Source organism: Entelurus aequoreus, linkage group LG19, assembly GCF_033978785.1.
Source record: "Entelurus aequoreus isolate RoL-2023_Sb linkage group LG19, RoL_Eaeq_v1.1, whole genome shotgun sequence".
In the NCBI taxonomy this organism is placed as follows: domain Eukaryota; kingdom Metazoa; phylum Chordata; class Actinopteri; order Syngnathiformes; family Syngnathidae; genus Entelurus; species Entelurus aequoreus.
The window spans coordinates 10533178-10548397 of NC_084749.1; the positions used below are offsets into that span (position 1 = coordinate 10533178).

The following is a 15220-nucleotide window of genomic DNA, read 5'->3' on the forward strand; positions in this document are numbered from 1 at the left end:
TTTTTACTAAACTTTTGTTTTGAAGGGGGAATTGTCAACTTCCTGTTGATTTTTGCTGAAGGACGTCAATGTATGAAATCTAGGTCTAAGTCAGACCTACATAGAGGTATTTGTTTCATGTCTCTACGACATTTCTACCAAAAGTTACAAGCAGTTTTGTCTGTGTTTTTTTCTAGAGCGCAATTTTGAGTTTTGTTTTTTTAATTAGATCGCAATTTTCGCCAGTCCTGATGTGTGTGTCCAGTTTGGTGAGTTTTGAAGCATGTTAAGGGGGTCAAATTACAGCTCAAAGAGGCAAAAGTGACTGTTTTTACTAAACTTTTGTTTTGAAGGGGGAATTGTCAACTTCCTGTTGATTTTTGCTGAAGGACGTCAATGTATGAAATCTAGGTCTAAGTCAGACCTACATAGAGGTATTTGTTTCATGTCTCTATGACATTTCTACCAGTAGTTACAAGCAGTTTTGTCTGTTTTTTCTAGGGGGCGCTAGAGCGCAATTTTGAGTTTTGTTTTTTTAATTAGATCGCAATTTTCGCCAGTCCTGATGTGTGTGTCCAATTTGGTGAGTTTTGAAGCATGTTAAGGGGGTCAAATTACAGCTCAAAGAGGCGGCGGTATAATAATAATAATAAAGAAAATGAATAATAAAAAAAGGACATTGCGGTCCTTAATAAAACTTACTTTACAGAAACTTGAGGGTTCCTGGTATGAATCCAGCTGGTCACTGCCGTTGTGTCCTTGGGCAAGACGCTTTACTTCCACACTGGCGTATGAATGTTTGTTTGCAAGAGAGGACTGGGACTTCCCTGGATGAATAAGAGTTAAAAAAATTAAACAAAGGCCCTTTTTCAAGCGTAAAAGGAAGTTTGCCGCCGTTAATATCTTGCTTACTTCACATAAATCCTGCTGTATGTTCTCTGATCTTTTAACACTTGTTGTTGGGACTGGCCTGTTGGGACAAGTATCGCAGAACAGCCCGAGAAAACCATGCAGACTTTTACGTGGAACAAGTGTTTTCTAAGATCTCTCAGGCGTTTATTGTATTCAAGCAGAAAAGGTGCTGACAAAAAAACACAAGTGCATGAAGGAACCGTAGCAGACTGGATCAGTGGAATGTCTGAAGGCCTTCGAAAGGCCGCGGCAATAAAAGCTACAACAATGTCTGCTGCCACAAAAGGGTGGCGTTGACTTAGCAACTAACGTCTCGTACCGTAAACTTTAGCCCGGCTGGCATCCAAAGAGAGCGTTCCACATTGCCGCGCTCTGCTGCCTAGCAACGGGGTCGTCGCTGTAGTCTAAGATGTTAGCGTTCCACATGCCCACCCCTCTCAGACCTTTGGATTGGACAGCATCGGTCTTCAGGCAAAGACTTTCTGGGTCATCGTACCAAACCTGGTGAATTTGTCCTTTTGGGTCCTGAAAGATGACGACACACAGCGTCTTACTCCACAAGTCAACACAATTATTCTGTTAGATGGTCAAATCACCTTTAATAATACTATTGGACCACCAAAACATAAATTAGCAACAAATAAACCACAACAACTTAGATAATAATAGTAAAAATTAATTATTTAAAAAAATAAAACGGTAAAATTCACTTTTTCTGTATTGTTTTTAATTCTGTTTTTTACCGAGCCCCTAAAGGGACATGGGGGAATTTTTTTTTTAATTATTTATTTTTATTTTTAGACATGTATTTCGGCTCGGGCGCACGAGAAACTTTTTATAAAGTTATAAAAAAAAATTTAAAAAAGTTTTTTTTTAGACATGTATCTTGTGCGCACGAGATACATGTCTAAATTTTTTTTTTTTAAATAAAAAATTATTTAAAAAAATTTGTATTTTTTTTATAACTTTATAAAAAGTTTCTTGTGCGCACGAGAAAGTAACAACATTCCCCCATGCCCCTTAGGGGCTCTGTAGTTTTTTTTTTACCTTGTACACATATTTTACCACCATAGTGTGTGCTTTTTGTGTCAAATACAGTTTAATAAAATGTAATTATAGGCAAAACTCCTCACATTTATTGGTAGAATACATCTTTGGACAATTTGGACCAATACTTTTAGTCAAAGCATAATAATTGTGTAAATGTATCAATAAGTGATTTAAGTACATTATGCTTGAGGAAAGTACTTTTTTTAACCTCTTAAGGCCCAAACTGTTTGTTTACATGCTTTTTTTTATTTCTCTTTGCTATTTGGGTTTATTGGACCCTAATTAGAAAAAAAACTAAGAATCATCTTTTGATATGATGTACTTAGTCCATAAGTAACAAACCTGTACTTCATATTTATTGACATGATAATTCTTATTTTTACACTTTTTTTTTCAAATTCCATTGTATGTTATACTCTTCTGACACCACCAGATGGCAGTATAAGTGTCCACATAAGCGGCCATAAGACCCCAATTCAGTAGTGTACACTATTTTGGAAATAAGAGCTAAAAGGTGCTGTCCACGCATGTGGCCAACTATTTTGTTAGCGCCGTCAGACCGGATGTGACGCTATTGTTGTGAAGGGGGGGGGAAGTGTGCTGCTGTTTTTATCTTGAGTAAAGAGGTGACTTGATACTGTAAAGAAAATAAATAAATACAAGTGATCCTCTCAATTTGATTGTTTGTACATTGATGTTACATCCATGATGTCGTTCACAACAACACAACAGATGACATGTGTTGGGTGTGTATGATTGTTTGTACATTGATGTTACATCCATGATGTCGTTCACAACAACACAACAGATGACGTGTGTGTATGATAGTTTTTGCTAGCTTTGTTTTCCTACTTTCAAGTGGTCGTCTCCACATTGTTTAGTTCAGGACATGTTTTGAGGATGACTAGACAATTGAACACATTATTTCCCAAATGTTCCTTTCTCCTCACAATGACAACATCTATGTCAGTTTGCCTGATATTCTGCCTATTCAGCGGATTCCCTTATGAATCCGTCTGCGGTTACATTAAAGCGGGAAACAATCAGCCTTACTTTATTTTTCATTGCATGTAGTGATTATTGATGAGGCCTACTAGCACTGTGTCAAATAAAAAGTAGTAACCATCTCAACCTTCCAGTAGGTGTGCTCTTTTTGTCACTTATTCAAATTCACCGTTACAAGTTCAGGAATCGGCATGCACGTTGCTCCGCCCATTGATCGTTTCCCCACCCTGATATTTTCATAATTGTGAGAGGCATTAATTGTCCAGCCCTAATTATCAGCCAACTCTTACTGTATCAGACAGTTTAAAGTACACAAAGATGTTGTAGTCCATCCAATCATTGTGTTGGTATTCCCACACTACCAATTTCTTCCACACCTGTCCAGGACTGGTTCAATGACAAAGACACACCTTGTAATTGAAGTATGGGGCCTGCTGCTTGTCGTCCCACAGCCGACCGGACAACGAGCTGCCAATCTGCTTGGTTATCCACTTGTACGTTTTCTGCTTGCCGGCTGCGTCGCTGCACGGGGCGCCACGGAACGGCACCTCCGCCACGTAGCAAACGCCATCCTGGGACAGAAGAGGACGGTAGTTTACTGGGACCACTTTTCATTTGGATTCAATCCCAACAATACGTCAATGTTGACAATGCTCATAGCGAGCATGCTATCAACCAGCAGTCCACGTATCGCCCTATGGAGCCATCTATTTGACATGTACACTACCGTTCAAAAGTTTGGGGTCACCCAAACAATTTTGTGGAATAGCCTTCATTTCTAAGAACAAGAATAGACTGTGGAGTTTCAGATGAAAGTTCTCTTTTTCTGGACATTTTGAGCGTTTAATTGACCCCACAAATGTGATGCTCCAGAAACTCAATCTGCTCAAAGGAAGGTCCGTTTTGTAGCTTCTGTAACGAGCTAAACTGTTTTCAGATGTGTGAACATGATTGCACAAGGGTTTTCTAATCATCAATTAGCCTTCTGAGCCAATGAGCAAACACATTGTACCATTAGAACACTGGAGTGATAGTTGCTGGAAATGGGCCTCTATACACCTATGTAGATATTGCACCAAAAACCAGACATTTGCAGCTAGAATAGTCATTTACCACATTAGCAATGTATAGAGTGTATTTCTTTAAACTTAAGACTAGTTTAAAGTTATCTTCATTGAAAAGTACAGTGCTTTTCCTTCAAAAATAAGGACATTTCAATGTGACCCCAAACTTTTGAACGGTAGTGTATGTATGTGTATATTAATGATACAACGTAGTGAAATGTATACTACTTGCAGGCGACATTGATATATTCCACAGTAGTCATGAGCCCATTAATACAGTAAACAGGGAACTGAACAGAATAAGAAAATGGATGGACACAAAAAATTGATCCTTGAATATAAATACAACTAAGATAGATATGTCTGGTAAGCACAACATAACGTCTAAACAGAAAATAAGTATTGATGGTACCCAAATTAAAATCGTAAATGACAATACATTTTTGGTAGTAATAATTGATAATAAACCTCATGTCAGACACATTCAAACTAAAATCTCCAAAAGCCTCTCAATTATAATAAACAAAGCAAAATTAAACCTTAATGAAAATGTACTTTGTACTTTATACTGCATCTTGGTATTGACATACCTTATATATTGTGTTGAATACTTAGCACAACACTTTGTACTTTATACTGCACCTTGGTACTGCCATACATTATTGTGTTGAATACTTCTTTGTACTTTATACTGCACCTTGGTACTGCCATACCTTGTATATTGTGTTGAATAACTTGAACTTAACTTCATGAATTTTTGTGACCACTCACTAGGTGCACCCAAAATGTCTGTAGGAGTGTTTTCATGCATATTTGTACGTGCTATCGTAACGAAAGGAAGCTAGCATCGTTAGCATTAGCTAATATGCTAACACGTTTACAAGTGTCTGTGTTAGTATTTTTAACTTACAATAACCTTATTTTAATATTGTTCCACTTCCACAAATTCCTCTGTAAATTCACCAAAACGTCACCTTGAGTCTGTTTAGCTGATTGGAGGGCTAGCTTGCGCAGCTAGCGGGTCCATTTACCCACTACACCAATATATCATCCCACTACCATCAGGGCGCAGGTACAGAACCATCAAATTCTGGAGGGCCCGCCTCAGGAAAAGCCTTATCCCTGCAGCTATAGCCGCCCTTAACAGATCTGTCTGACAAGCCTGTAAATGTGTGTTGGTCATGTATGATGTCTTTTTGTTATTTTTGTTTCGTGATGTGTAATGTCTATTGTTCAAATGTACGGCAGTGAAAATGAATTTCCCCAACGGGGACCAATAAATCTAAATCTAAATGACCATGACTTCTGTTTTGTTTGATCAGCCGTTTTACTGCCGTGTTACAGACACCGTTTGGAAACAATGAAGGTATGTAAATAAACATATACAGAATATTTCTGTGTGAATAACACATTACACAACGTATATATCTGCGACTAATATATGGAAATGATTATTCTTTTTTTATTTTATTTAGCGGGCACGGGTTATTTACCTGTGCACTCTATAGTCCGGAAAATACCGTATTATTTAAGTAATTAAAAAAAAAAAGTTTCTAATTTCTCAGGTATTTTGAGTTGACACCTATATTATTCTAGTTGTTCCCTGATACATCGGTGTAACACTATGCAGATGTCATCTTACTGTGAGTTCGCAGACTATAATAAAATGATGTCAATGTTTCACGTGACTGAAGGTCCTACCTGGGTAAAGTTGAGGCAAGGGTAGTCGTAGCCATACCATGGCACGCCCATCAACAACTTCTTTGGATCCACGCCGATCTTCAAATACTGATCGTAGCCTGCAGACAAAAGCACGATGAGTAGCCAAGAGTGAAGAGACACACGTGGGGACAACAACCTCCAAGGGTTTGAGTGACGGGGGAGTTGGCCATGGCGATGCAGTCCCCCAGGATCTGACTCTGCTCGTCGTAGGACATGACGAAGAGCAGGTCACAGGAGTTGGCGATGGCGACGTAGTCGTAGCAGCGCTTGTCCACACATTGGGGCGACCAGGCAACATCGAAGGACACCTACAGACGTAGGTCGGGTGAGAAGGTGTACAAATGAAGTCTTTCTTCTCACAGGTCACCTGAGAACCAGGTATCTGCTTGTGGAAAGCCTCTGTGGTCTCTTTGACCAGGTCTGTGAGCGCAAAGTACTCAGGCGAGCCTTCTTCCACGGCTTGCTCGATGTCCAGGTTGATGCCGTCCATAAACTGACGTCTGGCCAAGTCCACCATCTCCGTGATCCAAGCGGTCCTGTTGCTTTGGTCCACAACGGAGGCCAGGTGAACGTCGCCTGGTTGGAGAAGAAGAAACGTAAAAAAAAACGTCATGGCGTCGCGAGACAAAGGAAGTACCTTTGAGGACCACGCGCGCTCCTTTAGAATGGGCGTGGCACATGAGCTCGCCGTCGTATTTGCCGAATGTCGCCACGGTCGTCACCACACTCCAGTTGTACGACTTCCACGTCTTCCCGCCCACGTCGAACACAAACACCTGAGAGCACACGCATTTCTTTAGTCACAAGTCTCATATTTCACCAAACATTTTGTCATCATCTATACTGTGTTACAATTCTATGCACTGAATATTAGTCAAACTACTTTGACATAAAAGTTGTACACATGAATATTAATATGACATTAAAGTACTAATCTGACATAGAAATTGTACACATTAATATTAATCTGACATAAAAAATTAACACATGAATATTAATCTGACATAAATGTACTAATATGACATAAAAATTGTACACATGAATACTAATATGACATTAAGTTGAACACATGAATATTAATCTGACACAAAAGTTGAATACGTGAATATTAATCTGACATAAAAGTTGAACACATGAATACTAATCTGACAAAAGTTGTACACATGAATACTAATATGACATTAAGTTGAACACATGAATATTAATCTGACATAAAAGTTGAACACATGAATACTAATCTGACAAAAGTTGTACACATGAATAAGGCTGCAGCTAACGATTATTTTTCTATCGATTAATCTATAGATTATTTTTTCGATTAATCGGTTAATCTATAGATTATTTTTTCGATTCGTCTATAGATTATTTTTCCTTTTACCGATTATTTTTTATTTTATTTTATTTAAAATGAAGATGAAAAAATAAAAGTAGGCCAGTTTTTTCAAAAGGCGTGGCTTTTATTTACAAAAAAAAAAAGTATGGCCACTCAGTCAACATTGACAACAACATGACAAAATATTCTGTAACAATGTAAACATTTAAAACTTTTAACACTTAACAAAATTAAAAGTAGCTTATTTGCTTTTTAATGTGCAAATATAAAAGTAAACATCCAGTGCAAATCTTAATATTCTGCAATAGTATAAGCATTTCAAAAGTAAAAGTATTGCTTATTTTGCTTTAAAATGTGCAAAAATAAAGATAAACATCCAATACAAAAAAGTGCAAAACGAAATATTCTGTAACAGTGTAAACATTTCAACAAAAGTGAAAGTATTGCTTATTTGCTAAAATGTGCAAAAATAAAGATAAACATCAATACAAAAAAGTGCCAATCTAAATATTCTGGAGCACTGTAAACATTAAGTATTGCTTTTAAAATGTGCAAAATAAACATCCAGTCCAACACAGTACACAATAACCAATTCTACTCATTCCAGTGAGTGTCTGTAATGAAGAAAGGTTAGCATGTCTACTTGCTTTGCTTCTTTTCTTGTTTACAATATTCCCAGCAGCTGAAAATAGGCGCTCAGAAGGGGTCGATGTGGCTGGAACTGAGAGGTAATTAGCCTTCACCTCAAACCAGGACTGCGAGTGAGCTGAGCTGCAGTTTAAGTTTCTAGTAGGTCAACGGGCTCATAGTGATGTTACTAGTAGTTGACTGGGAGGTGTTTATTATCATTTGGGGAGAGTCTGCTGCCTGATGCTCACCTGCTAAACACCTATCTGCTCGACGCTGAAGCGCTGACTACATGTGCTCTGAATACGCACTGCTGATTGGCTGATAATGCTTCGTGTGTACCAATCAGATGGTTGTGTGGGTGGGACAATGCTGCGTGTGTACCAATCAGATGGTTGTGTGGGTGGGACAATGCTGCGTGTGTACCAATCAGATGGTTGTATGGGTGGGACAATGCTGCGTGCTGAGACAGAGGCAGAAGGAGCAAAGCAACTTGTTAAGACTTTAGCAGCTAAAGTTAGCTTTAGCTTAGAAACTCGTTCGGTACACCCCCGTACCGAACCGAAAGCCCCGTACCGAAACGGTTCAATACAAAACACATAACGTTACACCCCTAGCAGATACAAATGACACATTCATGTTTTTGTGTAATGATGACAACGTATGCTAACGCGGACGATTGACTAGTTGATGGTTGATGGTTTTCTTTTCAAATGTTCGTTCATAGCCGTTGTGCTGCTATGATAGGCCATTTACGCTCGACACAGTGTGCATACAACAACATTATTAGGCTGTGTATTGAAATACTCCCACACTTTTGACGACTTTTGGCGTGCGTTTTCCCCTCGCTCGCACAGTCTGCTTTGCGCTCCGCCATGACGGTAGTGTGACGTAATTATGCGACGCGTCGACGCACAAAAACGGCGTCGACGTATTTACATAACCGATGACGTCGACTACGTCGACGCGTCGTTTCAGCCTTACACATGAATACTAATATGACATAAAAGTTGAACACATGAATATTAATCTGACATATAAATTGAACACATGAATAGGAATCTGACATAAAAGTACTAATATGACATAAAAGTTGTAAACATGAATATTAATCAGACATAAAAGTTGAACACATGATAGTAATCTGACATAAAAATTGTACACATGAATACTAATCTGACATAAAAGTACTACTTTGACATAAAAGTTGTACACATGAATATTAATCCGACATAAAAGTACTACTTTGACATAAAAGTTGTACACATGAATATTAATCTGACATAAAAGTACTACTTTGACATAAAAGTTGTACACATGAATATTAATCAGACATAAAAGTGGTACACATGACTATTAATCTGACATAAAAGTACTAAACTGACATAAAAGTTGAACACATGAATATTAATCAGACATAAAAGTTGTACACATGAATATTAATCTGACATAAAAGTACTAAACTGACATAAAAGTTGTACACATGAATATTAATCTGACATAAAAGTACTACTTTGACATAAAAGTTGTACACATGAATATTAATCAGACATAAAAGTTGTACACATGAATATTAATCTGACATAAAAGTACTGAACTGACATAAAAGTTGAACACATGAATATTAATCAGACATAAAAGTTGTACACATGAATATTAATCTGACATAAAAGTACTAAACTGACATAAAAGTTGAACACATGAATATTAATCTGACATAAATTGAACACATGAATAGGAATCTGACATAAAAGTACTAATATGACATAAAAGTTGTAAACATGAATATTAATCAGACATAAAAGTTGAACACATGATAGTAATCTGACATAAAAATTGTACACATGAATACTAATCTGACATAAAAGTACTAATTTGACATAAAAGTTGTACACATGAATATTAATCCGACATAAAAGTACTACTTTGACATAAAAGTTGTACACATGAATATTAATCTGACATAAAAGTACTACTTTGACATAAAAGTTGTACACATGAATATTAATCAGACATAAAAGTTGTACACATGAATATTAATCTGACATAAAAGTACTAAACTGACATAAAAGTTGAACACATGAATATTAATCTGACATATAAATTGAACACATGAATAGGAATCTGACATAAAAGTACTAATATGACATAAAAGTTGTAAATATGAATATTAATCTGACATAAAAGTTGAACACATGATAGTAATCTGACATAAAAATTGTACACATGAATACTAATCTGACATAAAAGTACTACTTTGACATAAAAGTTGTACACATGAATATTAATCTGACATAAAAGTACTACTTTGACATAAAAGTTGTACACATGAATATTAATCTGACATAAAAGTACTACTTTGACATAAAAGTTGTACACATGAATATTAATCCGACATAAAAGTACTACTTTGACATAAAAGTTGTACACATGAATATTAATCAGACATAAAAGTTGTACACATGAATATTAATCTGACATAAAAGTACTACTTTGACATAAAAGTTGTACACATGAATATTAATCTGACATAAAAGTTGTACACATGAATATTAATATGACATAAAAGTACTAAACTGACATAAAAGTTGAACACATTAATATTAATCTGACATAAAAGTACTAAAAAATATTAGCTGAAATTCCTATGAGATATTGTTTATACAAATAAAATAAACACCCGTATGTTACTTTTGCCTGTTCAGTTAATCAAATACAATAACACAGCACGGGTCAAAAGTTTGACATTTTTAAATATCTAAAAATATATATAATGTAATATAAAATATTAATATATTTAATATAAACAAAATATATCAAATATTCTTGAAATTTTTAAATATCTGGCAACACAAATCACTTTAATTTATTTCTATAGTACTGTCTTTTGACATATATCCATCCATCCATCCATCCATTTTCTACCGCTTATTCCCTTCGGGGTAGCGGGGGGCGCCGGAGCCTATCTCAGCTACAATCGGGCGGAAGGCGGGGTACACCCTGGACAAGTCGCCATCTCATCGCAGGGCCAACACAGATAGACAGACAGACAACATTCACACTCACATTCACACACTAGGGCCAATTTAGTGTTGCCAATCAACCTATCCCCAGATGCATGTCTTTGGAGGTGTAATAAAAATATTAGCTGAAACTCTTATGAGGTATTGTTTATCCAAACAACTTTAAAAAAACAAAAAAAACAACACTCACTGCACTGTGTATGTTACTGTTGATCAGTTCAAAAACGAAAAGTCTAAAATTTGATATTTTTAAATATCCCCAAATAATTATAAAGTATATATTCATATACTGTATATAATACATCATATCCATCCATCCATCCGTTTATCCCTATATAAAATATTTTTGACATTTTTAAATATCTGGCAACAAAAATTACTTTAATTTTAAGAGTACTGTCCTGTCACATACTGTAATAAAAATATCAGCTGAAACTCTTATGAGGTATTGTTTATCCAAACAACTTTAAAAAAAATAAACAACACTCACTGCCCTGTGTATGTTACTTTTGGTCAGTTCAAAAACAAAAAGTCTAATATGTGATATTTTTAAATATCTAAAAAAAATAAATATATATATAAAGTATATATTTATATACATCATATCCATCCATCCATTTTCTACCGCTTATCCCTATATTAAATATTTTTGACATTTTTAAATATCTGGCAACAAAAAATACTTTAATTTTAAGAGTACTGTCCTGTCACATATACTGTAATAAAAATATTAGCTGCAACTTTTATGATATTGTTGGGCCAAACAGCTTTTAAAAAAATAACCTGGACATTCGTGCCTTGTGTATGTTACTGTAAGTACGTTACTTTCACTTAATCAAATACAATAATAACACAGCACTAGTCGAAAGTTTTATATTTGACCAAAATAACGTTGATATATGTTTTTAATTACAGTGTATTTAATGAATACGTTTAATAACTACTACTCCTCTGCATTTTGCGTGATGATTTCTATTGTGTTTAACTTCCACAACAATATTCATTCAAAAAGGTTGGCATAGAATACATGGAAACTTAATAGACGACTGATATTAATGTAGGTAATTACTTCAGACTGGAATGAAATAATATCTGATTTTTTAGAGTAAAGTGGTTTAGAAAGGAGAAAGGCTCGTGAAAGCCATAAGAAATGGACATTGTTTTCAAAGTGAAGTTGTACACATGAATACTAATCCGACATAAAAGTTGTACACATGAATAATAATCTGACATAAAAGTTGAACACATGAATATTAATCTGACATAAAAGTTGAACACATGAATATTAATCAGACAAAAAAGTTGAACACATGAATATTAATCTGACAAAAGTTGTACACATGAATATTAATATGACATAAAAGTACTAATATGACATAAAAGTTGTACACATGAATAATAATCTGACATAAAAATTGAACACATGAATATTAATCTGACATAAAAGTTGAACACATGAATATTAATATGACATAAAAGTACTAATATGACATAAAAGTTGTACACATGAATAATAATCTGACATAAAAATTGAATACATGAATATTAATATGACATAAAAGTACTAATATGACATAAAAGTTGTACACATGAATAATAATCTGACATAAAAATTGAATACATGAATATTAATCAGACATAAAAGTTCAACACATGAATATTAATATGACAAAAGTTGAACACATGAATATTAATCAGACATAAAAGTTGAATGCATGAATATTAATCAGACATAAAAGTTGAATACATGAATATTAACATGACATACAAGTTGAACACATGAATATTAATCAGACATAAAAGTTGAACACATGAATATTAATCAGACATAAAAGTTCAACACATGAATATTAATATGACAAAAGTTGAACACATGAATATTAATCAGACATAAAAGTTGAATACATGAATATTAACATGACATACAAGTTGAACACATGAATATTAATGACATAAAAGTTGAATATATGAATAGTAATCAGACATAAAAGTTGAATATATGAATATTTATCAGACATAAAAGTTGAATACATGAATATTAATCTGACATAAAGGTTGAACACATGAACATTAACATGACATACAAGTTGAACACATGAATATTAATATGACATAAAAGTTGAATATATGAATATTAATCAGACATAAAAGTTGAACACATGAATATTAATCTGACATAAAAGTGTGCAACAACAAGTTAGTGGATGCTAATCGTGGATGCTAACAGGAAATGAATGAAAACATCGAAAAGTGTCTCACTAAAGTTTACCTCAAAGTCTTTCTCGTCTTGTATCTGCTGGCATAACTCGGGTCTCTCACAAGGACAGACGTCAGCCCAGCTCACCATTATTATCGACGATAGAAACATTAGCAAAGGAGACATTTTTAATCAGGACTTGTTGTCACCCGCACAGCCTTAGAGCTAATAGGCTAATAAGCTAATACTTAACGAAGGATACCGACGAGGGACAAACCGGAAACATATATCCTAAACATCCATCCATCCACCAATTTCTACCTAAACATGTAAAAGAATATTAAAAATATTATTTTAATATTTAAAAGAATGCACATTAAGGGACGCAATAGTACTTTTTTTTTTCTTTTAGTACTTATCATGCCTTTTCACGAGGGTACACCACGGCAAGCTGGCGGTATTGAGATCGTTTCCGGTCTGTAACGTCAGAACGGAAGTAGTTTTATGTGCTTTATTTTAGTAGAAATACAAAAGATTAATGTGCAATTTTACATAACCATAGTCACGCAATCATAAATAACACAAATAGTTTAGTAATTATCATCACCATTTAAAATGGAATATTAGAAATGTAAAAATAAAATAAAATAAAAAACTCACTTAATTGTGCTGGCATTTAACACAAGCTGAGCTGGACATATTTATCTTTTTTTATCCATTTTTAACTGTGTTTTATAGATTGAAAATGACAATAAATACAAAACAATCTTTTAACTTTTGTTTTTTTACACAATGTTTATGCATTTAACTGTGTTTTTGTATGTATTATATAATTATAGTATAATATATCAGTATATATTATATACTGTATATATAACATGTAAATATTTCGTATATGTTATTTTATATTGAAACAATTGCCCTTGTGGATCAATAAAGTTTGCCTAAGTCTATACATTGTGATTTTGATGATTACTTTTAATATTTTACTTTTCTGTTTTATTCTGTACAGCCCTTTGAGGCAGTAATATACACAAGGGGTATCTTTTGAAACATTTTGGAAGGAAAACGTCATACATCACTTATCTTAGTTTCTTTGATGGATGTTTTATTTATACAAAAATGTAGCAGTTTTTGCTGACTTTTCTATTTTTTTGTCATCTTTAGTAAGGTCTCTAAAATGTTCAATTCAGAGTAGAACAGGTGAATATTTGTCTTGCATGACGTCACATTTGGATTAGTGTATAGCAGGGCTACTCAACCATAATTTGAAGAGCCCGAGGTTTATTTTTTATTTATTTATTTTTTGATCGCTTTGATTTGATTGGGTGGTGCTGGCTGTCTGGGGGTGTTGTGGCTGCTGTTTCTGCTGCCGTTTGTTTGTGGTGTGGGCGCCCGTGGCTGCTGGGTCTGGTGCAGGGGGGTGGCTGATGCTGTGACTGGTGGCAGCGCGCGCGCGTGGTGGTTGTCGGGGCTGACAAACTGTGTATATGTATGTATATGTATGTATGTATATATGTGTATGTGTATGTGTGTGTGTATGTGTATGTATATAGATAATATCTATATACATACACACATGTATATATATATATGTACATACTTATATATGTATATGTATTTATATAACATAACATTTTTATATACTATTATTATTAAACATACAGTAAGTAATAAGAGGGGTGGGAGTACATAAGTTTTTACTTCTTCTCACTCCTTTTCAGATATGTTTACATTGTTTATTTTCATTTCTTGTTTCTTTTTGCTTTTTATTATTACTATTATTATTGTTGTTTTTGTTATTCATTCTTGAATGGCTTTTTTGTTGTTTTTTGCAAAATTTGTTTTTGTTTTGTCTACATATTCAAAATAAACATGAAAGAAAGAAAGAGAAAGAAAGAAACTCTTGTTCATTTATTGTGGGAATGTCAGAGAATAAAAGAGTTATGGTTGAAAACAACAAAAGAAGCAGTCACAGTCCTAAAATAATAGTGCTTACAAAGTACAAAGAAGAAGAACTATGAGAATTACTTCCAACCTTATTGAAAATAAGATATTCTTAGTGTTAGTGTTGTTCTTAGTGTTGCTGGGGCGGGTTTGCTTTTGGAATTGGATTGCATTGTTTTGATTGATTAATACATTTATTTAAAAAAAAATCAAATGTTAACAAAGGTAGATACTTTTTCTTATGCTTTCTGATCTCTCTCTCTGTGTCCACTACTTGCTGTACATATCCTACCAAGTCAGACCTACACTGTTTCAATGTCCATTTCTCTGATGATACAATTGTTGATGACTGAAGTGTTGA

General features: G+C 34.5%; 1 protein-coding gene across 1 annotated transcript; it reads right to left on the bottom strand.

Moving 5' to 3' along the window:
* Positions 1 to 1000: 1000 nt before the first annotated feature.
* Positions 1001 to 13223, bottom strand: LOC133635106 (di-N-acetylchitobiase-like). Its single transcript, XM_062027879.1, has 7 exons — positions 12985 to 13223; positions 6370 to 6508; positions 6100 to 6308; positions 5869 to 6040; positions 5712 to 5809; positions 3357 to 3518; positions 1001 to 1416 (listed from the first exon to the last, which is right to left on the bottom strand). The coding sequence occupies exons 1-7, from the start codon at positions 13096 to 13098 to the stop codon at positions 1219 to 1221; spliced, it is 1092 nt and encodes a 363-aa protein (XP_061883863.1). The 5' UTR covers positions 13099 to 13223; the 3' UTR covers positions 1001 to 1218.
* Between the last annotated feature and the right edge of the window lie 1997 nt (positions 13224 to 15220).

Excerpts from the sequence above, each read along its gene's own strand:
- LOC133635106 (XM_062027879.1), bottom strand. The coding sequence starts at position 13,098 with ATGTCTCCTTTGCTAATGTTTCTATCGTCGATAATAATGGTGAGCTGG. Across the intron at positions 6,309-6,369 it reads AGCGCGCGTGGTCCTCAAAG|GCGACGTTCACCTGGCCTCC; the intron begins GTACTTCCTTTG and ends TTCTCCAACCAG. Across the intron at positions 6,041-6,099 it reads AGCAGATACCTGGTTCTCAG|GTGTCCTTCGATGTTGCCTG; the intron begins GTGACCTGTGAG and ends CTACGTCTGTAG.